Source organism: Rhinoderma darwinii, chromosome 1 (assembly GCF_050947455.1).
Source record: "Rhinoderma darwinii isolate aRhiDar2 chromosome 1, aRhiDar2.hap1, whole genome shotgun sequence".
Taxonomy (NCBI): Eukaryota; Metazoa; Chordata; class Amphibia; order Anura; family Rhinodermatidae; genus Rhinoderma; species Rhinoderma darwinii.
In genome coordinates, this window is record NC_134687.1 from 534,409,953 (window position 1) to 534,434,220 (window position 24,268).

Consider the following 24,268-nt stretch of genomic DNA (forward strand, 5'->3'; position numbering starts at 1 on the left):
TCCAGCGACGACGTTTCATCCATGTCGCCGCTCGCTGCAGCCAATCACAGGCTGTAGTGGCGGTCAGGCATGTCACGTGACCGCCTCTGCAGCCAATCACAGGCTGCCGCAGCCTCTGCAGCCAATCACAGGCTGCCGCGGCCTCTTCAGCCAATCACAGGCTGCCGCGGCCTCTGCAGCCAATCACAGGCTGCCGCGGCCTCTGCAACCAATCACAGGCTGCCGCGGCCTCTGCAGCCAATCACAGGCTGCCGCGGCCTCTGCAGCCAATCACAGGCTGCAGCGGCCTCTGCAGCCAATCACACGCTCCTCTCCTGAAATATTCTGTGCTGCTGTGAACTCTGCTCTTACCATTACGTAGCTCTCAGTCTGTTACCTCTCCTCCACTCCTGTCCTCAATAACACCTTCACATGATTGGCAAGTCACCACCCCGCACAAGATCCGCACGCTCATCTCCTGAAATACTCTGTGCTGCCTTAAACTCTGTGGACAGGTCAGGATCCTGTTTCTTTTAAATGCTGCTGGGGAACCCGCTCGATCCACTATATAAGGCTGCGCCTCCATCCTCTTCTGCCCCAGTCACTTATTCCCAAGCACTGTAGCGCAGCCTTATATAGTGCATCGAGCGGGTTCCCCAGCAGCATTTAAAAGAAACGGGATCCTGACCTGTCCACAGAGTTTAAGGCAGTACAGAGTATTTCAGGAGATGAGCACGGCCGGCCACGGGCAGCCGGTCGTTTTTCCGAGCCGTGCTCCCATTATAAAGTATAGGAGCACGGCCCGTAAAATAAAAAAATAGAACATGTTCTATCTTTTTAACGGCACGGGCACCTTCCCGTGAGAAAACGGGAAGGTACCCGTGGCTAACAGAAGTCTATGGGCCCGCTATTTCGGGTCGTAATTACGACCCGTAATAACGGGTGTTTTTACGGTTGTGTGCATGAGGCCCCGTAATGACGGGTGGCTACATGTGTGCACCCGTCATTACGACAGCGTTGCTAGGCGACGCCAGTAAATAGTCACTGTCCAGGGTGCTGAAAGAGTTAACTGATCGGCAGTAACTGTTTCAGCACCCTGGACAGTGAATTTCCGATCAGAATATAGAGTAACCTGTAAAAAAAAAAAGACGTTCATACTTACCGAGAACTTTCTGCTTCCTCCAGTCCGGTCTCCCTGCCGTTGCCTTGGTGACGCGTCCCTCTCGACATCCGGTCCGACATTCCTGGATGACGTTACAGCCCATGTGACCACTGCAGCCAATCACAGGCTGCCGCGGCCTCTGCAGCCAATCACAGGCTGCAGCGGCCTCTGCAGCCAATCACAGGCTGCCGCGTCAGGAAAGAAGGTCGGACTGGAGGAAGAAGAGGGACTCATCACCAAGACAACGACCGGGTACGTATGAAATGCTTTTTATTTTATTTTTAATCAGCAGCCTCTTTTCTCTATCAGTGATTGATAGAGACAAGTGGCTGCCAATTTGTATAATATTTTTGACCGGGTTCGGTCAAAACGTGTTCGGCCGAACCCGGTGAAGTTCGGATTCGCAGCGAACCGAACTTTTCCCGATGTTCGGACCGAAACCGGGTTCGGTTGTCCCGGTTCGCTCATCTCTAATTATAACGCCTCACCACTCCCGTTTCCAATTCAGGGGCAGTGCCGTGTGAGTACAGAGTTTTCCCAACACTGCTCACTCCTTCACCCTCTGATCGGGTGAGGGCCTATGCATGCTGTGGATTTGTATATACTTACTCATCATGCCATTCAAACCCAAACAGAACAATTTGTTACGTGTGAGTGAGGTTTGGAAAACCATATTCATAGGTACTATGCTGTACTTTGCTGCAGATATTAGAGCGGAGTCTGCAAATGTGAAAAGAAAATCTACCATGTCTGAACGTGACGTTAAAACTCCTTGTTATCTGGGTCATTGATCTTAGAGTCATAGCTCATTTTCGGTTGTAGCCGCCCTTATCTTGACTTTCAATGCATTAAACACACAGTGACAAGAAACTTTAACTTGACTTTTTCAATGGCAGTTGTGTGATATCACGCTGCAGCAAGTTTATCAGAGTCAAGTTAGGCTTGGCTACATCGGTATATATATATATATATATATATATATATATACACACACACACACATGTATAGTTTATTTGCCTTTTTCAATATCCTCTGTTCTTCTGTTGACTGGATTGTAGAGGAGATTAAACACACAACCCACTCACAATGTGATTAGTAAGCGCTCTATCAACTGAAAAAAATGTTGATGCCAGCTCCATTTGTTTACTAAGCACTTATTAAATGCACAATGTAGAGAGTTCATGAATAGAACATAGTAACACTAAAGCTGGTGTAGACAGAACATAACATCAGACTATTGTTCGGGCAGAAGCATTGTTCCCTTATTAATATGCCGGGTGGCTTGGCTGAACTGGTATGCTATTGAGATCATCTTGTAGTGTTTTTTTAATTCTATGAGGTCTCATGTATGAACACTATTGCAGACAAGATCTAAAGATGTCATCCATAGTATTAGAATTCAGCTATGTTACTATGGCCAACACCTCCAGTTCTTGTCTGCAGTACTGTAGTTTACTGACAGGTGATGGGTCAACAGCAAAAGGCAGATTGAATGGAAAGTAGTAGGAATAGAAAGTGATATTTTACATAGTTACATAGTGAGTAAAGTTGAAAAAAGACATGTCCATTTGGTTCCACCAAGAAATGGGCAGAAGGGAAGGGATATACAGTGAAGGAAATAAGTATTTGATCCCTTGCTGATTTTGTAAGTTTGCCCACTGTCAGAGACATGAACAGTCTAGAATTTTTAGGCAAGGTTAATTTTACCAGTGAGAGATAGATTATATTTAAAAAAAAACTGAAAATCACATTGTCAAAATTATATATATTTATTTGTATTGTGCACAGAGAAATAAGTATTTGATCCCTTTGGCAAACAAGACTTAATACTTGGTGGCAAAACCCTTGTTGGCAAGCACAGCAGTCAGACGTTTTTAGTAGTTCATGATGAGGTTTGCACACATGTTAGATGGAATTTTGGCCCACTCCTCTTTGCAGATCATCTGTAAATCATTAAGATTTCGAGGCTGTTGCTTGGCAACTCGAATCTTCAGCTCCCTCCATAAGTTTTCGATGGGATTAAGGTTTGGAGACTGGCTAGGCCACTCCATGACCTTAATGTGCTTCTTTTTGAGCCACTCCTTTGTTGCCTTGGCTGTATGTTTCGGGTCATTGTCGTGCTGGAAGACCCAGCCACGAGCCATTTTTAATGTCCTGGTGGAGGGAAGGAGGTTGTCACTCAGGATTTGACGGTACATGGCTCCATCCATTCTCCCATTGATGCGGTGAAGTAGTCCTGTGCCCTTAGCAGAGAAACACCCCCAAAACATAATGTTTCCACCTCCATGCTTGACAGTGGGAACGGTGTTCTTTGGGTCATAGGCAGCATTTCTCTTCCTCCAAACACGGCGAGTTGAGTTAATGCCAAAGAGCTCAATTTTAGTCTCATCTGACCACAGCACCTTCTCCCAATCACTCTCAGAATCATCCAGATGTTCATTTGCAAACTTCAGACGGGCCTGTACATGTGCCTTCTTGAGCAGGGGGACCTTGCGGGCACTGCAGGATTTTAATCCATTACGGCGTAATGTGTTACCAATGGTTTTCTTGGTGACTGTGGTCCCAGCTGCCTTGAGATCATTAACAAGTTCCTCCCGTGTAGTTTTCGGCTGAGCTCTCACCTTCTTCAGGATCAAGGATACCCCACGAGGTGAGATTTTGCATGGAGCCCCACATCGATGTCGATTGACAGTCATTTTGTATGTCTTCCATTTTCTTACTATTGCACCAACAGTTGTCTCCTTCTCACCCAGCGTCTTACTTATGGTTTTGTAGCCCATTCCAGCCTTGTGCAGGTCTATGATCTTGTCCCTGACATCCTTAGAAAGCTCTTTGGACTTGCCCATGTTGTAGAGGTTAGAGTCAGACTGATTAATTGAGTCTGTGGACAGGAGTCTTTTATACAGGTGACCATGTAAGACAGCTGTCTTTAATGCAGGCACCAAGTTGATTTGGAGCGTGTAACTGGTCTGGAGGAGGCTGAACTCTTAATGGTTGGTAGGGGATCAAATACTTATTTCTCTGTGCACAATGCAAATAAATATATATAATTTTGACAATGTGATATTCTGTTTTTTGTTTTTTTATATATAATCTATCTCTCACTGGTAAAATTAACCTAGCCTAAAAATTCTAGACTGTTCATGACTTTGACAGTGGGCAAACTTACAAAATCAGCAAGGGATCAAATACTTATTTCCTCCACTGTAGGTAAACTTCAGAATTTTCTTTTAACGCTATTGATCCAAAGAAAGTAGAAAAAAATACATAAGACATGAAGTAATCTTCCCTAAAAAGGAAACATTTTCCTTCTGATCCCAAGTTGCGATCAAACTGGATCCACATTCAAACAAAATTACTCGGCTTTCTAACCTTAAAGTCGAGCTCCTTCATATGTGCTTCCAGTGCTGCACTGATATTGTGAATCTCCTTCTCTTGTGCATGCAGCTCCTGCTTAGTTGTTACTAGATCTCCTGATAACTTTGTTATGCTGGCATCACATCTAAAATTAAAGAAAAAAAGCACTATTTATGGATGATTCCAATACATAATGTATATGCCATATACCACAAACTGTTCTACATCCAGTTCTGATCTGTAGCTGTGCATTGTTTATTTCTAGGACTCAATCTGACATGTCATATGGGCCAAATTGACAGAGGTCCAGCAGGAGGGACTCCCACTGATCTTCAGAGCCATAGGGTCCCATTACCAGTTTTCACAGAGGTGCCTGTGCAGTGTATAGGAAGGACCTGTCACTTCTCCTGACATGTTTGTTTTATTAAATATGAAATACCAATTCTGGAACAAAAATGTCTGACCCATAATGTATTTATTTATAGAAACTGAATTCTGATTTACATAGTAGCCAGGATCATACTCCTGAAGGAATAATATTTTTTTTAGAATTTCTAAATGTTTTGATATTTTAGAATTTAGATCTCATATCAGGCACCACACTGCATTTATGCAATGCCATAGGTATCGATGTCTATTGGTAAGACCCAGGTCCTGCTTGGTATGGATTAGTATTAGCATACCTACTGTGAAATGTCAATTAAATTGTGGTATTTTTGATAAATGACAGTATTCCAGTATAGTGAATGTATAAATCTACTGTACTTTCATTCCTGGCTGTATTTGATCAGCCTGACAATAATTAATACAGCATTCTCGAATTAGGAAAAAACGTGTGTCAGCAGTTTGTGTGTCTGGCTCCTGATTCAACATTTTTATTTAATAAAAAGAAACCTGCATTTTGCTTCTTATTAGAACTTTAATCTCCTGTCAAATTTTCTGTTTAACTTGTATATATATTATATGGTCACAAGGGTTAGCCAGGAGACTAAATCTGATAAAATAATATATGTATAGGAATATGACCGGAGAGACAGTTTATATGCTAGAGCTCATCTTGTGTGATCTTGTATTGATCTTTATGTATACCTGCAACTATCCCTGTTTACTGCAGCTGAACAGATTGTGTCTTAGAAAAGGGGTTTGGATTAGGAACAAGAATGGAAGCAAGCTACAAGTAGGTCAAGGTACAGTAGGGTTACATGTGGTATAGACTTGGATTCTAACTCAAGACTAGAGTAATTTCAGGTATAATTTAGGGTTAACAATATAATGCAGGGTTAATAATTTAATGATTTTCAAAAATAAACCCAAAACATATTCATGTGTTCATAGACAACTCAAATTTATATGCCATATACCACAACCTGCTCTACATCAGTAACTGTAGATGTGCATTTTTTGCTCTTAAGGGACTCAATTTGACATGCCATATGTGCCAAATTGATAGGGGTCTAGCACAAGGGACTCCCACTGCAAGAAGATCAAGTGCTGACATTTTAACATTTTCATCACTGGGCTCCCTCTAGTGGCGGCTGCGGAATTTTGTCATTTAACTCTCCAGCTGTGTGAAGGGAAACAGGATTTGGAGCTGCCTATCTAAAAATTGTTATAAAGTGGATAAATTGTGAAATTAATCCGATTTTATTTTTTTTCTAAATGTTTCATTAATGTTTCATTAATGTTGAAAAGTGGTGCAATAATGGGACTACTCGCTTACCTGCAAAAACCTTATCAATGAAAATCGATTTGTAAATAAAACATCTGTAAGGAAAACATGTTGAATTGGTTTGGTGGACAAATCTCAAATTTTTTTTTTTCTTTGACTGGATACTGACTTTAGGAAAGAAAATTATATTGCGCTTAAAAAGGCACCTCTGCCACCTGTACTGTTTCTAACAATTTCCTGTTCTGTCCTATGCATTAAAAGGAGGCTCAGTTTTAGAACATGTTTGGAAGATCCAGATTTTAAGCAGCTATGTTTCACTAAGATATTTAATAAGCTTACCTGTGCAGTTATGGAAATCATAGACACTGACCTGGTCACACGACCTCGCAGATCACCAATCCCAGCCAGGTGCTTCCTGTCCAGACTTTGTACAGCAAAGCTTGTTCCTGAGCTGACCGTATCTCTGGTTCGTATTTCATTTTCTAAAACCTACAACAGTAAAAAGAAACATTCATCTTCTGAGTCCATCAGATTATTAATCTTTATTGCTCACATGATTATTACACTGCATTCAAAAATGCGTCTATCAGAAAACAAAAGTTTCCCATAAATCCGCTTGGTACGCTGTCTAATATACATTCAATTTTACTAATATCTATCATCCATCATTGGTAGTTTGTAATATGCTAAATTGTTTCCTGGCTTTGTTCTCCTTTTCATATAGCCATATAATATATATTAAATCCAAGACATCTGCCTGGAGACATTACAAATTTTTGTGCCAAAACACTCAATGACAATTTCGCTAAGACCGTGAATAATTGTAATACAATATAGTTTCATTATTTGAAGACGACATAATGAAGTTAAACCAGAGAACGCCCACTGGAGCACAGTCTGAAGCTGTGGTTCAGCAGATTCACATATACCATCTCATTGTCTCACCTTTTGCAATGCTTTTAAGAGTTAAAAATAAAAAAAAAATTCACTCTGTAATGCATTATAAATTTAGGCTACATTCAGAGTCACGTGCGTGTAAAACGCGCGTGAATCTGGTCCATGTGTGTTGCGTTATTGCATTCGAGCTTTGCGAGTGGCATGCGTTATTCACGCACTCGCATAGCACATCTTTGTTTTTTTAATTATTATTTTCAATTGAATTGATGCGTAAATCACGCACCGCACACGGATCTGCATCTGTGTGCTGTGCGTGATTTTCACGCACCCATTGACTTCAATGGGTGATAGGTGCATGAAAAATGCACCAATATAGGACATGCAGTGAGTTTTACGCAATGGACAAACGCTGCGTGAAAACTCCTGCATGTGTGAACGGCCCCATTGAAATCAATGGGTCCGTGTGCTGCGTGCGATTTCCCTGCGCAGCACACGGACGTTATTCACGTTCATCTGAATGAGCCTGTAACGGCTGCCGCGCCGTTCCCCACCTCTTCCATGGTCTCTGCTCCGGTTCCTGCACCCTCCATTCCCTCATGCTCGTCCCGAGCACCACTTACCCGATCCGGACGCTCTGCTGGCTCTGGGTGGCGTCAGGTAAGTGCATCTCTTACCTCCCTCCGCGGTCGTCATCCACGATGTGCGGCTGCAGCCACTAGAGGGCGCGCTGACTCTTCCCTTCTTAAAGGGCCAGCGTGTGCCAAAATTCCAAGACTTCCTATTTAAGGACTATCCTCCCACTGAATACTTGCTTGTTCAACCAAGTTCCCCGTGAGTTTCCCTGTACCCTGGTTCCCTGTTTCCTTGCCCTCTACCTTTGTCTGGATTTCCCGTTTTTTACCTCTGCCTGAACTTGACTATCCTTGCCTGCCGTCTGCCTTGACCTATTGCTAGCTATACCCGTTTCGACGTCTGCTGCCTGTCCTGACTTCTGGCCTATACATCCGACTGCTTCTAAACCTGCTGTGCCAAGCGTTGCCCTGGGTTACAAGCACCATCTCCCGGATGACATAGCGGATCCACAAACAAACCGGTGAGTACCGTGACAGACCCCTAAAAAAGTAAAGCTTTTGCTTTCCTTATATACCAGGTTTGTCATGTGGATATGGGTAACCATTGCTTTGGTGTGTGCCCTCTTCTTAATTTTGATGCCCAGTAGTATTCACAAAACTGTGAAACTTGCAGCGGGACTGTAACGGCCACGGTCGCGGACCGCCGCCTCCCCTTACCTGCTGACGGATGCAGGCCCCTATCATCCTGCAGACGTCTCCCTCTCCGGAGATGCCAGCCCATGCGGCAGTCCTGCCCTGCAGTGACCACTAGAGTGCGCGCGCAAACTCGTTCCCGGCCTTAAAGGGCATATTTAAAGGACACATTTAAAGAATGAACTAATTATCACCAGATCACCCAGGACTATAAAAAGGGCCCTGCCCTTTCATTCCTTGCCTGTGCGTTGTTTGTGTTCCTATGTTAGTCTTGCAAATGGTTCCTAAGTCGTATCCTGTTCCCAGTGTTCCCATGTCCTGCTACCTGTATCCTGTGCTGTATTTGTTCCTGTGCCCTCTAGTGTTGGAGTCATGCGGTGCTGTCTGCTGTCTTACACCACATCTGGTGTCATCTGCAACGCCTGGTACCTCCTGCCACGTTTTGCATCACCTGTCGTCAAAGTACCATCTGTGCCTAAGCTGCTTGTGCTTGGACTTTGTATAGACTTGGTACACTGTTGTTTGGCCAGTTGCTACTCCGCTACGGCAGTGCGGCCTAGTGGGTCCACATACCCACAGATCGTGACAGGACCAAAAAAGTTTGCAGCCCTCTTGTAACCTTATTTAGAGCGGTCACAATTTAGTTTTTATGAGTGTGCATGGGCTATGATGCAATGATTACTTATCTCTCTACCATTGTTAATGGGTTTATATTGCTGTTCTATTCTACAGTCCTATAGATGGCCAACGATTTTTCACTGTTTATCCTGTCTTCTGAGTTTTTTGTACCCCATGTGCCATTTTCATACATGTTGTATATGTTTTTTATTATTATTATCTCAGTTGAGTGCTGTCTGGCCTACATTACTATGGTAATCATCATCCCTGGTTTATCTTTTATGCAGTTTTTATGTTTTTATTAACAATAAAATGTATATATTTTATAGAAATGGTGTTATATTGACTCCTTTTGTAGGTTATTATTAATAATGAGTCATCACCGGTGACCAAATATCGGGCTTATTTATGCCCATTCCCCACATTGGATCCATGACATATGACACATTTATTAGACTACGACTAAGGCCTGATTTACATGAGCGTGTGCGTTTTGCTCATGCAAACAACGCAGTGTTTTGTGTGCGCAAAAGGCACTTAACAGCTGTGTGCGTCATCAGTGTATGATGCGCGGCTGCGTGATTTTCGCGCACCCGCCATCATTATGACACTCAGTTTGAATGTTTGTAAACAGAAAAGCACGTGGTGCTTTTCTGTTTACATTCAGAGTTTGACAGCTGTTGCGCGAACCACGCAGTTCGCACGGAAGTGCTTCCGTGCGACCTGCGTGGTTTTCAATCACCCATTGACTTCAATGGGTGCGTGATGCGCGAACAGCGCACAAAGAAAGGACATGTCGTGAGTTTTACGCAAAACTCACGCACTGTCTGCACTGCCCCATAGCCTAATATAGGTGCGTACGACACGCGTGAAAAGCATGCGCGTCGCACGCGCGTATATTACGCTCGTGTAAATGATGCCTAAGAGTAAGAGGGGGATTGTTGTTCTCCATGTAGGTTTAGTGTACTGCACCATGTCTGCCTGGATCTATTAGAATCACATTTATCACAATGTCACGGACTGTAGGAAAAGCTGAGAAGACACACGTTTAGTGCTGACTGTTGAGTAAACAGGTGAGCAAGCAGATTTATCAAAACTTAATTTCTAACCTTACAGAAACAACATCTCAGTTCTGTAGGATTGTGGAGGGACTCGTGGACTTGTATAGTTCATTCTTACTACAAAGCACAAAGTTGCAAAGAGTCCTCCCTGGTTACTGCTCAGAACGAGCAAGTCATTGTAAAGCATTGTGGTCCCAAATGTATTATATATATTTATTTATTTTTAAACAACTCCCTAATGCTATATTTCTTCATCAGGCCCCACACATAAGAGTGTATTGTGACATGGAGGTTGTAGCTGTAATACGGCACCATTAGGCTTCTTTGAGGCACTACTGTGTCTCTATATGCCGCTGTCATGAGGCCTAAGGCAACCAAATGAAGACCTAGCCTTAAGGTTGACAGTATAAGCAGTACCTGTACAAAAATACTCTTTAATGCTAGTTCATTTGTATATACAGTCTATGAAATGGTGTATCTTAAATTCTGAGCACTAATATAGCAATACATTTTTCATAAAATAAAAAAAATAAAAACTGTAATTCTTCTGTACAGATGTAGCAATCTTTAACTTGACACGTAATGTGTGAAATACAATGTGGTGGATACACTACTGGGTCTAGAAAGAGTCAAAACATGTGGCAAATGTGGTGCCATTTTGAGGTTTGCACCTCACTAGGCACTTTTTAAAGGGTTCCGAAAAACCTGTGTCGGAATGGGCGTGACCTGTTGGAAAGGGGTTCTGGATTAGAACGTACACAATTCTGGCGAAAAATTAGCCAACTCAAAAGTGGTATAAGGAAGAGAAAAGTGTCTAACAGGTCATGCAGGATGCATCAAAATGATCATTCAGCATGCACCACTGTGATACATTTGGTGCATTTTGTGCCTGCCTGGTCTAAGTTTACGCTGTCTAACTATTAGACAGCAATAGTAAATGTGGGCCACTCTGGCAAGGAACTTTCACTTGGCTTTTCAATGGCTTTTATTGTGTGATATCACGCTGCATCAAATTATCATTGTCAAGTTAAAGTTTGCTACATCAGTATTTACAATAGGCATTTATCCTCCAGAGGAGGGAGATATACGTAAAAAACATATACATACACACATTAGTAGAGGAGAAATAAATGAAGGCACAAAATTACAATATAATATCTACAGTATTTGTAAAGAATAAAAATAGGGCTCTGTTTAAGTAGTTATGCACATTCAATAAGCAATATTGTACCTCTATATCTTTGCCCAGTTGCTTGACTATTTGTAGTACTGTCTGCATGTGGTTTTCAAGCAAGCGTTGGGCCATTAAGTCCCAGTGAGGGCCACGGTTTCCCCGCAGCATGGATACATCTTCTTTTATCTTGAAGGCTTGATCTAGGAGAATAGTAGTGCTCTTTTCTTGATTAAATAATCTATCTTCCAATAACTCCACTCGATGTCCTGGGATTGCTGGCAAGAAAGATTGCCCCCTAAAATATAAGGAAAAGTAAAGATAAGCATGCATAATCTGAATAGAAATATTTAATCCAATAAAGCCATTAGTGAAACTACATTTTATCTCTTGTGGTAATTGTATGCATTTTTTGTACCTAATCTACCACATCAATCCCTTAAAGAGGTATTACAGTTTGAGCAAATAGACGGTTTCTATTTATGTTGTACCTGACACTACATTTAAAGGGGGTGCAGCCGTATCCATAGCAACCATTCTTTCCCAAAATAGATCGATTGTGTTACCTTCAATGACCTACATGTGAGTAGAAGACTTGCGTTCGTTCGTTCTATATATATATATATATATATATATATATATATATATATATATACATATATATATGAAGAAATAATTGCAGCACTCCAATAGGTTGATGTCAAGTGAAAATGTGGTTTATTGTTCCATGTTTCAAAGGATAAGCTACGTTTCAGTCCTCTCACAGGACCTTTTTCAAGCTGAAGTGACATGTGCAAAGCAGGGGTTTTATATCCATGTGCAAACAAAGCATAATCAGCAGTGATTAACATATAAGCATGTAAAAAAGGCCAACATTTGGCTATTACAAATGTAAAAAAGTGCACAGCATTATATAACAATGTACAAACAGTTATTGCATAAAGTGTATATAAAAATTCTGTGTTACAAAACAGTGTATTAAATCCATTACACTAACATTGAACAAGTATATGTATTAGTGAGGGGGGGGGGGGGCGTTACGAGCCACTTGCCAGTCGCAGAGCCTCAGACCAAATCGTGCAAGTCCTGTTTCAATTAAAATCTACAATTCTCCAGTGTCTGCAATAGTCAACAGAGCATGCACTAACAACACGTTGTGCAAGGAAGGGCAAACATCCAATCAGTGGACGGCATCCCAGGTTGCCATGACAAAAGTCTACAGCAGCCCATCAGAAACAAGTTCGTCCCGTAGTGAGAGTTACGAATCCTCAGCTCTTGACATCACTCAAGCAACATATGAATTGTAAGTAAAATTTATTTTTTCAAGGGCAAATGCCAAAGTCAACCACACCACGGATACCCAGACAGTCCCCCACACTGGTACTAGCGAGGCCTTAAGCTGTGTAACGTCTGCGATCTGACGAGAGCAGGCACATTCAGCTTAGAATGGTCATTGACATTATATGTCTCACTTGGTACTTAACCCCTTCCCGCCGGATCACGTACAGTAACGTCATTAAAACTGGTGTCTTACCGCATTTTCACGTTACTGTACGTCATAGAGATGAAGCTGGCTCAGGAGCTGAGCCAGCGACATCACTGGCGGGTGACAGCTGTATGTTACAGCTGGCACCCTGAGGTATCGGGCAGGACCGGAGCTAGCCTCCGATCCAACCGATTAACCCCTCACATGCTGCGTTCAATGGAGATCGCAGCATGTGAGGAGTTTATAGCCACCGGCGCCCCAGCAACGTGATCGCTGGGTTGCCGGTGGCTGCAAAGGCGATCGGAGGGCTAATGCTTACCTCCCGGTCCGCCAGTAACGGAATCCTCCTATGCCCCGTCGCCGGCGGGGCCCAGGAGGCTTCCGGTACCATCGGCAAGATGGCGCCGTCTCAGCTTCCGGCTCAGAAGCTGAGCCGGCGTCATCAGCAGTGGGTGTCTGCTGTATGTTACAGCGGACACCCCGATCTAACGCCAGGAACCGGAGCTAGCTCCGATTCCTGGCATTAACCCCTTCGATGCAGCGATCCATTGTGATCGCTGCATCCTAGAGGTTTGTAGAAAATCGGCAGCCTTGCCATGTGATGGCAAGGCTGGCGACTGCTGCTATGGCAACAGGAGCCCTAAGGGTATGTGCACACACACTAATTACGTCCGTAATTGACGGACGTATTTCGGCCGCAAGTACCGGACCGAACACAGTGAAGGGAACCGGGCTCCTAGCATCATACTTAAGTACGATGCTAGGAGTCCCTGCCTCGCTGCAGGACAACTGTCCCGTACTGAAAACATGATTACAGCACGGGGCAGTTGTCCTGCAGCGAGGCAGGGACTCCTAGCATCGTACATAACTAGGATGCTAGGAGCCCGGTTCCCTGCACTGTGTTCGGTCCGGTACTTGCGGCCGAAATACGTCCGTCAATTACGGACGTAATTAGTGTGTGTGCACATACCCTAACAATGGACTCCTGTCTGCCATTACATAAGCTGATTAGGCCCTGCCCAGAGGCGGAGCCTGATCGGCTTGCTGTCAGTGAACAACTGACAGTTCCAATACATTGCACTACATAGGTAGTGCAATGTATTAGAACATCAAACAAACAGTTGGACATTCAAGTCCCCTAGTGGGACTAAAGAAAAGTGTAAAAAAAAAGTGTCAAAAAAGTAAAAATAAAAGTTGTAAAACATATAATAAAAGTTTCAAATAATAACACAAAACACAATCGCCCTTTTTCACTTATCAAGTCATTTATTATAGAAAAAAATAATAAAGCCATACATATTTGTTATCGCAGCGACCGTAACGACCTGAACTATAAAAATATTATGTTATTTATCCAGCGCAGTGAACGCTGTAAAAAAACACCTCAAAAACACTGCCATAATTACTGTTTTTTTAGTCACTGTCTTCCAAAAATTGAAATAAAAAGTGATCAAAAAGTCGCATGTATCCAAAAATGGTGCCTAAAAAATCTATACCTCGTCTCGCAAAAAACAAGCCCTCATACAGCTCCATCGACGAAAAAATGTAAAAGTTATGGCTCTCACAACTTGGCGACAGAAAAAATTCATTCTCTTTCCAAAAGTAATTTTATTGTGCAAAAAGTTATAAAAAAGTTCTATACATTTGGTATCGCCGGAATCGTACTGACCCACAGAATAAAGGTAACATGTAGTTTATAACGTACGGTGAACGCTGTATATAAAAAAAAAAGTGGCACAAGCTGGGCACAACATATTTGACACTGAATTGGCATATCTAGGGAAAAATTTTAATTTGTACCTTCCGCAGCGCAATCATTTATGGAAAAGACCTGTGGGGTGAAAATGCTCACTACACCTCTTAATAAATGCCTTGAGTGGTGCAGTTTCAAAAATGGGGTAACTTCTCAGGGGTTTCTTTTATTATTTGAAATCAAAGCCTCTGCAATTGTGAACCAATACTTTATATGTCGCCAAATTAGGCCTCAATTTTACACGTTACTCTTTCACTCCTGAGCCCTGTCGAATGTCCAGGCAAAAGATTAGGGCCACACGTAGGGTGATTCTAAAACAGGGAAACACTGCATAATAATTGAGAGCTGTCTTGTTATGGTGGCACAAGCTGGGCACCACATATTGGCGTATCTAAGGAAAAATTCCCATTTTCATTCTCCCACATCGTGTGCACACGAATTTCTGCAAAACACCTGTGGGGTTAACATGCTCACTGCACCCCTAGGTGAATACCTTGAGGGTGTTGTTTCCAAAATGGGGTCACTTCTGGGGGGGATCCACTGTTTTGGTCCCACAGGGACTTTGCAAATGCAACATAGCGACCAGAAACCAAATGTAGCAAAATCTGTACACCAAAAGCAAATGGCGCTCCTTCCCTTCTGAGCCCTGCTGTGTGCCCAAACAGCATTTTATGACCACGTGTGGGGTATTGCCATACTCCAGAGAAGTTGCTTTACAAATGTTGGGGTTCTTTTTTTCCTTTATTTGTTGAGAAAATTAAAAATTTGAAGCTAAAGCTACGTCTTATTGAAGAAAAAGGATTTTGTTTTATTTTCACTGCCCAATTCTAATAAAATCTATGAAACACCTGTGGGGGCAAAATGCTCACTACACCCCTAGATGGATTCCTCAAGGGGTGTAGTTTTCTCAATGGAGTCACTTTTTTGGCGTTTTCTCTGTTTTGGTCCCTCAGGGGCTTTGCAAATGCGACATGGCCTGCGCAAACCATTCCTGCTAAATTTGAGCTCCAAAAGCCAAATAGCGCTCTTTCCCTTCTAAGCTCCGCCGTGTGTCCAAACATCTGTTTATAACCACATGTGGGGTATTGTTTTACTCGGGAGAAATTGCTTTACAAATGTTGTGGTGCTTTTTCTCCTTTAGTCCTCGTGGAAATTAGAAAAAATTAGCTAAACCTACATTATCTTTGAAAGAATGACGATTTTCATTTTCTCGGCCTACTTCCAATAATTTCTGCAAAAAACCTGCGGGGTCAAAATGCTCACTATACCCCTAGATAATTTCCTCAAGGGGTGTAGTTTCCCAAATGGGGTTACTTTTGGTGCATTTCCACTGTTTTGGCACCGAAAGAGCCCTTGAAACCTGACATGGTGCCTAAAATATTTTCTAATAAAAAGGAGGCCCAAAATCCACTAGGTGCTCCTTTGCTTCTGAGGCCGGTGCTTCAGTCCATTACCGCACTAGGACCACATGTGGGATATTTCTAAAAACTGCAGAATCTGGGCAATAAATATTGAGTTGCGTTTCTCTTGTAAAACCTTCTGTGTTACAAAAAAAATAGATTAAAAATGAATTTCTGCAACAAAAAAAAATGAAATTTGAAAATTTCACCTCTACGTTGCTTTAATTCCTGTGAAACGTTTAAAGGGTTAAGAAACTTTCTAAATGCTGTTTTGAATACTTTGAGGGGTGAAGTTTTTAAAATGGGGTGACTTTTTGGGGGTTTCTAATATATAAGGCCCTAAAAGCCGCTTCACAACTGAACTGGCCCCTGTAAAAATAGCCTTTTGAAATTTTCTTGAAAATGTGAGAAATTGCTGCTAAAGTTCTAAGCCTTGTGACGTCATAGAAAAATAAAAGGACGTTCAAAAAACGATGCCAATCTAAAGTAGACATATGGGGGATGTTAATTAGCAACAATTTTGTGTGGTATAACTGCCTGTCTTACAAGCAGATACATTTACATTTAGAAAAATGCAAATTTTTGCAATTTTTCACAAAATTTGGGTGTTTTTCACTGGTAAATATTGAATTTATCGACCACATTTTTCCACTATCATAAAGTCCAATGTGTTACGAGAAAACAATCTCAGAATCGCTTGGATAGGTAAAAGCATTCCGGAGTTATTACCACATAAAGTGAAATATGTCAGATTTGAAAAAATGGGTCTGGTCCTGTAGGCCAAAATGAGCTTGATCCTGAAGGGGTTAAATCGACTTTACTCCATAGCATCAAAAAGAACTTTAGCAGACCGGGTCATTATCTGGACACCAACATCTACAATGTAGTGTATCAGACAAGCTCCATGTCTAATATGGTCTGTCACCCACACCTTCGTGTGGTGGATATCCATTATAGACATAACGGTCTGTTATATTAGCACCAAAAAGCAATAGGAGTTTAAAGAGTGTTTTATTGGAGTAAGCAAATCCCTAGAACATAACATTCGTATAATCTTTAGTAATATGAAAAAAAGTAAAGAGCAATTAAAAAAAAGTGACTTTTATCATGTCACCATTACACTTCATCAAAAATTGGCAGATAAATAATAGAGGAAAGAAGGCAAAACCCCCACTTAAGCAGAACAATTCCCAAATATAATATCCCATAGGATTATCTGGACATCACTCTTGACACTTGAAAGTCAACATTGAGTCGATTAGGTCTCAATGTGTTAAGTTTGTAAATCCACTCTAATTCACGCTTTTTTAGAGCAGTGAGCCTATCACCCCCACGTTTCAATGCCGGTATATGGTCAATAATCATGAAAAGAAGGTCACGTTCACCGTGTCCCTTATCAAAAAAGTGTTTCGACACCGGTAGATCTTTCCTTTCCTTGCGAATGGTATACCTATGATTATTGAGGCGCATCTTCATGTCACATATTGTTTCTCCAACATACAGAAATTTACACGGACACCAGATTACATATACAACCCAATCAGAACTACATGTCAAAAAATGCTTAATTTTAACGCTATGACCACTGTCTGGATGTATGAAATTACTGCCTTTTACCATCAATGCACAATTAATGCATCCCAAACACGGAAAACACCCCATTTTACGTGGTTTCAAATATTGTTGTCTCTTACCAGTGTTCCTTATAATGTCCGATTTAATCAATCTGAGCTTTAAATTTGTGGGACGTCTATACGACATAAGGGGACAAACGTTGAATTGTTTAATAGTCAACATTTATTGCCCACATTACTAAAGATTATAAGAATGTTATGTTCTAGGGATTTGCCTACTCCAATAAAATACTCTTTAAACTCCTATTGCTTTTTAGTGCTAATATAACAAACCGTTATGTCTATAATGGATATCCACCACACGAAGGTGTGGGTGACACACCATATTAGACATGGAGCTTGTCTGATACACTACATTGTAGATGTTGGTGTCCAGATAATGACCCGGTCTGCTAAAGTTCTTTTTGATACTATGGAGTATAGTAGATTTAAGTACCAAGTGAGACATATAATGTCAATGATCATTGTAAGCTGAATGTGCCTGCTCTCGTCAGATCGCAGACGTTACACAGCTTAAGGCCTCGCTAGTACTAGTATGGGAAACTGTCTGGGTATCCGTGGTGCGGTTGACTTTGGCATTAATATATTTTACTTACAATTCATATGTTGCTTGAGTGATGTCAAGAGCTGAGGATTCGTAAAGCTGGGTTCACACGTGGCGGAATTTCACTTGAATTCCGCTGCGGACACTCCGCAGCGTTAATCCGCAGCGGAGCCGTTTCTCCATTGACTTCCACTTCTATTTAGAAGTGTTCGTTTAGACGATGCGTAAAATTACGCTGCGGAGCGGAATTTGGTGTCCGCAGCATGCTCTGTCTGTTGCGGACCAGTGGCGGACTGGTTGCGGACTCATGGCGGAATTTCTCCATTGACTTCAATGGAGATTCTAAATTCCGCAATGAAGTCCGCAGCTGTCATGCACATGTTATGTGTGCTGCGGATGCGTCTTGCTTTTTTGACATGACATTTCTTCATTCTGGCTGGACCTATGTATTTCTAGGTCTACAGCCAGACTGAGGAAGTCAATGGGGCTCCCGTAATTACGGGAGCGTTGCTATGAGACGTCAGTAAATAGTCACTGTCCAGGGTGCTGAAAGAGTTAAGCGATCGGCAGTAACTGTTTCTGCACCCTGGACAGTGACTACCGATCCCAATATACAGCAACCTGTAAAAAAATAGAAGTTCATACTTACCGAGAACTCCCTGCTTCTGTCTCCAGTCCGGCTTCCCAGGATGACGTTTCAGTGTAAGTGACGGCTGCAGCCAATCACAGGCTGCAGCGGTCACATGGACTGCCGCGTCATCCAGGGAGGTAGGGCTGGATGCCGAAAGAGGGACGCGTCACCAAGACAACGGCCGGTAAGTATGAAAGTCGTTTACTTTCACTAGGGAAAGTGCTGTCCCTTCTCTCTATCCTGCACTGATAGAGAGAAGGGAAGCACTTTTCCCGCAGTCCGCAGCAGCTAGTCCGCATCAATTTACTGCACATTTTGGGCAGATCCGCAGCCGTAATCCGCAACCCGGATTAGGTGCGGCATTGATGCAGACAGTTGCGGAGGAATTCCGCAACGTGGGGGCATGCCCTAACTCTCACTACGGGACGAACTTGTTTCTGATGGGCTGCTGTAGACTTTTGTCATGGCAACCTGGGATGCCGTCCACTGATTGGATGTTTGCCCTTCCTTGTACAACGTGTTGTTAGTGCATGCTCTGTTGACTATTGCAGACACTGGAGGATTGTAGATTTTAATTGAAACAGGACTTGCACGATTTGGTCTGAGGCTCTGCGACTGGCGAGTGGCTCGTAACGCCCCCCCCTCACTAATACATATACTTGTTCAATGTTAGTGTAATGGATTTAATACACTGTTTTGTAACACAGAATTTTTATATACACTTTATGCAATAACTGTTTGTACATTGTTATATGGTGCTGTGCACTTTTTGACATTTATATTAGCCAAATGTTGGCCTTTTTTACATGCTTATATGTTAATCACTGCTGATTATGCTTTGTTTGCACATGGATATAAAACCCCTGCTTTGCACATGTCACTTCAGCTTGAAAAAGGTCCTGTGAGAGGACTGAAACGTAGCTTATCCTTTGAAACATGGAACAAAAAAACACATTTTTGTTTGACATCAACCTATTGGAGTGCTGCGATTATTTCTTCACATGTTTATAGGACCGTTTTGGATTAAGGTCAGGTTCGAATAGCACCAACCTATACAGTCACGAAGTGCTGCTTTTTTTCTTCCACCTTAGGTATATATACACTACCGTTCAAAAGTTTGGGGTCACCCAGACAATTTTGTGTTTTCCATGAAAACTCACGCTTATACTTATCAAAAGAGTTGAAAAATGACTAGAAAATATAGTCAAGACATTGACAAGGTTAGAAATAATGATTTTTATTTCAAATAATAATTTTCTCCTTCAAACTTTGCTTTCGTCAAAGAATGCTCCATTTGCAGCAATTACAGCATTGCAGACCTTTGGCATTCTAGCTGTTACTTTACTGAGGTAAATGGTAGAAATTTCACCCCATGCATCCAGAAGGCCCTCCCACAAGTTGGATTGGCTTGATGGGCACTTCTTGCGTACCATACGGTCAAGCTGCTCCCACAACAGCTCTATGGGGTTGAGATCTGGTGACTGCGCTGGCCACTCCATTACAGATAGAATACCAGCTGCCTGCTTCTTCCCTAAATAGTTCTTGCATAATTTGGAGGTGTGCTTTGGGTCATTGTCCTGTTGTAGGATGAAATTGGCTCCAATCAAGCGCTGTCCACAGGGTATAGCATGGCGTTGCAAAATGGAGTGATAGCCTTCCTTATTCAAAATCCCTTTTACCTTGTACAAATCTCCCACTTTACCAGCACCAAAGCAACCCCAGACCATCACATTACCTCCACCATGCTTGACAGATGGCATCAGGCACTCTTCCAACATCTTTTCAGTTGTTCTGCGTCTCACAAATGTTCTTCTGTGTGATCCAAACACCTCAAACTTCGATTCGTCAGTCCATAACACTTTTTTCCAATCTTCCTCTGTCCAATGTCTGTGTGCTTTTGCCCATATTAATCTTTTCCTTGTATTAGCCAGTCTCAGATATGGCTTTTTCTTTGCCACTCTGCCCTGATGCCCATAATCCCGGAGTCGCCTCTTCACTGTAGACGTTGACTCTGGCGTTTTGCGGGTACTATTTAATGAAGCTGCCAGTTGAGGACCTATGAGGCGTCTATTTCTCAAACTAGAGACTCTAATGTACTTGTCTTGTTGCTCAGTTGTGCAGCGGGGCTTCCCACTTCTCTTTCTACTCTGGTTAGAGCCTGTGTGTGCTGTCCTCTGAAGGGAGTAGTACACACCGTTGTAGGAAATATTCAGTTTCTTGGCAATTTCTCGCATGGAATAGCCTTCATTTCTAAGAACAAGAATAGATTGTCGAGTTTCACATGAAAGCTCTCTTTTTCTAGCCATTTTGAGAGTTTAATCGAACCCACAAATGTAATGCTCCAGATTCTTAACTAGCTCAAAGGAAGGTCAGTTTTATAGCTCCTCTAAACAGCAAAACTGTTTACAGCGGTGCTAACATAATTGCACAAGGGTTTTCAAGTGTTTTCTAATCATCCATTAGCCTTCTAACACAGTTAGCAAACACAATGTACCATTAGAACACTGGAGTGATGGTTGCTGGAAATGGGCCTCTATACACCTATGTAGATATTGCATTAAAAACCAGACGTTTGCAGCTAGAATAGTCATTTAGCACATTAACAATGTATAGAGTGTATTTCTGATTAATTTAATGTTATCCTCATTGAAAAAAACTTTGAATTTCTAAGTGACCCTATACTTTTAAACGGTAGTATATATATATATATATATATATATATATATATGTATATATATATATATATATGTATATATATATATATATGTATATATATATATATATATATATATGTATATATATATATATATATATATATATATATATATATATATATATATATATATATACAGTCCAGAGTAGATGAACACAGCACTCCAATGCTATAACAAATCAGGCCATGTGCACGTTACCTGGGGGTGAATCAATTCCCCAAAATCCAATAGAGAAAAATATAGAGCGCAGTAACGGCACCAGGACTTCAAGATAGATGAAAGCAAAAGTGGATTTATTTCACCTCAACACAGCAACGTTTCGGTTCAACAGGAACCTTTCTCAAGCCATAACAAACTGAATAAAGTGTCAAGCATTTATAGGAGGAGCATACATCAATCGATAATAAAGCAATTATATGTATAAATCCATCAAAACATGTATAGAGCATATGTAAATATTAAATAAAAGCATTTTATACAGTGCACATCACTCTACCACTGTGAAATATATAGGAAAAATGCAATATATATACAAAATGTGGTAAAAATTACAAGAGATACTGTAAATGAGGGCAATTTCGGATAATTGGAAGCAGGCAGAGGCTAATTGCAATATAGCACACATGTACTCACTGTAAATCAATCTGTAGAGAGAATGGAAAGTGCGCCCGACACACACATGTGTGTGTCTAATGCGCATGTTCCAAGATGGCGCCCAAACCGGATGTTATATCCGGTGGACCGCATCAGACAACAGGTTCCCACTGCGCACGCGCCACAGCGGAGCTTGCGTTCCACCGCTCCTGCGCATGCGCCAGCCGGGATACAGCTAATTAATTAAGAACCTATGAATATCTGTATATACCATAATGTCCAAATTTGGATTGGAACAGAAACTAGGACACACTTGTCCATCCACATAAAAGCATATCGATATAAGTCCATAAAAATAGAACGACTATACCAAATGCATATGTGTACATAGATGCAGTGCTGTTAATGCAGTATATGGCCCCCTAGTGGTAAAAAAACAAATCTACACGTTATGTTCTCTCAATATGATGTGATTATAATCACTTAATGGGACTGCTACGTATAATATATAAAAGGAAAAATACACACTCCAAACATGGATATCAAATAATCCCAGTAGAATAGTGTAGCAAAGAGAAACACATTGGACCCATATTTAAATGGAGAAATGAACTAACGTTTATTAGAATTATCTGGGAGGAATTACATACATGAACCGCATTGCAACAGTATGGTCCGGATACACAGTACTTCTAGGTTATAGTTGAATTTAGCTATCTCAAAAGAGCCCTACAAAAATATATTCCAAGTGTAACGTTGGTGCTTTTCAAAGAGAGAAGAGAAGAACTTCTGCCGCTTTCCAATATCTCTCAAAATTGCTTAACACACAGTTATGTATCTAAAACGTGGAAAAAAGAAGAGAAAAAGTGCATTAATATACAAAATATGCAAGTTTAAAAAGAAATATATAAAATATATAATATAGTATGTATATTCAAGGAAGGTCAACATAGGACCTCACTTGAACTATACATAACAGACACAAATTATACCTTTGAGAACGCCAACCCATCCTATCTTTATAGGTCCACGGGAGAAAATGAAAACATAGTCACTAACTCAAATATGTGGGCCACAAGGATATTCTATGTTCAACCCCTTAGGAGACATGGTTTCTAATCTAAAAATCCACTCGAGCTCTTTTCTTTTGAGCATTAACCCCCTGTCACCACCACGTCTAAGCTGAGGCACCGAGTCAATGATTCTAAATCTCAGTTGTGATAAACTATGCTTCTTCTCAACAAAATGTCTCGATACTGGTAGATCTTGTCTCTTAGTTTTGATGTTTGATTTGTGATTTCTTATCCTGAGGCGTACCTCTGTAGTGGTCTCACCAACATAGTGAAGACCACAGGGGCAGCTGAGCAGATAAATAACATACGATGATTGGCACGTAAAAAAACCTTTGATATTTATAGGTTGGTCATTATGTGGGTGATTAAAAATGCCACCCTTGATCATCATATCACAGATGTTACAACCAAGACATGGGAAGCACCCATATTTCGGGGGGGCCAGAAACATCTGGTTTCTCCGATGCGACCCAATATCGGCCTTAACCACACTGTTTTTAAGTGTTTTACCTCTCCTATAAGCCATCATAGGCCTCTCCCGGAATTCGGTAACCCTCGGAAGAGCTCTTTCCAACATCTTCCAATCCCTCCTCAGAATCCCACCAATCTGTGGGCTTAATGAGGAGAAAGTGGAGATAAATGGCAACCGAACATTCTTTTTAGTAGCAGTCTGACCACTAAGAAGGTCTTGCCTATCCAACAAATCCACCTTTCGTCTATTGAGATCCAATACATAGTCTGGATAACCCCGATCTGAAAATTTCTTACACATTTGGTTGAGTCTTGAGGATAACTTATCCTCCTGACTCACCACCCTTTTAACTCTGATAAGCTGACTATAGGGTAATGACTTTAACAGCATACTTGGATGCCCACTAGTGAAATGTAAGAGATTATTTCTGTCAGTTTTTTTAGAGAACAGATCAGAAACCAATCTATTGTTAATAATGGAAATTCGAGTATCCAAAAATTCAATAGAACTTGTAGAGAAAGACATGGTAAATATTATTGTGGGATTTAAATCATTTAGAAATGTAACAAACTCCTGTAATTGATTCATTGAACCGGTCCATATGAGGAAGACATCGTCTATGTATCTCCACCACCGCAGTACTGAACTGAAGTGGTGGGACACATAGACAAGGCCCTCCTCAATACTCCGCATAAAAATATTGGCGTATGTAGGGGCCACATTGGACCCCATTGCCGTTCCTCTTTTCTGTAGATAAAAGGTATCTCCTACCAAAAAGTAATTTTTCA

General features: G+C 41.5%; 1 protein-coding gene and 1 pseudogene across 1 annotated transcript in view; both read right to left on the bottom strand.

Annotated features, from left to right (window-relative positions):
• FAM81B (family with sequence similarity 81 member B) overlaps positions 1 to 24,268 on the bottom strand; it is a 98,129-nt gene that overhangs the window by 48,917 nt on the left and 24,944 nt on the right. Inside the window, exons 3-5 of the mRNA XM_075854848.1 lie at positions 11,240 to 11,477; positions 6,538 to 6,656; positions 4,514 to 4,643 (exon numbers count right to left, since the gene is read on the bottom strand). Coding sequence (XP_075710963.1) covers positions 4,514 to 4,643; positions 6,538 to 6,656; positions 11,240 to 11,477 — 487 coding nt within the window. The remainder of the gene's footprint in view (positions 1 to 4,513; positions 4,644 to 6,537; positions 6,657 to 11,239; positions 11,478 to 24,268) is intronic.
• Positions 12,519 to 12,637, bottom strand: LOC142688900 (5S ribosomal RNA; annotated as a pseudogene).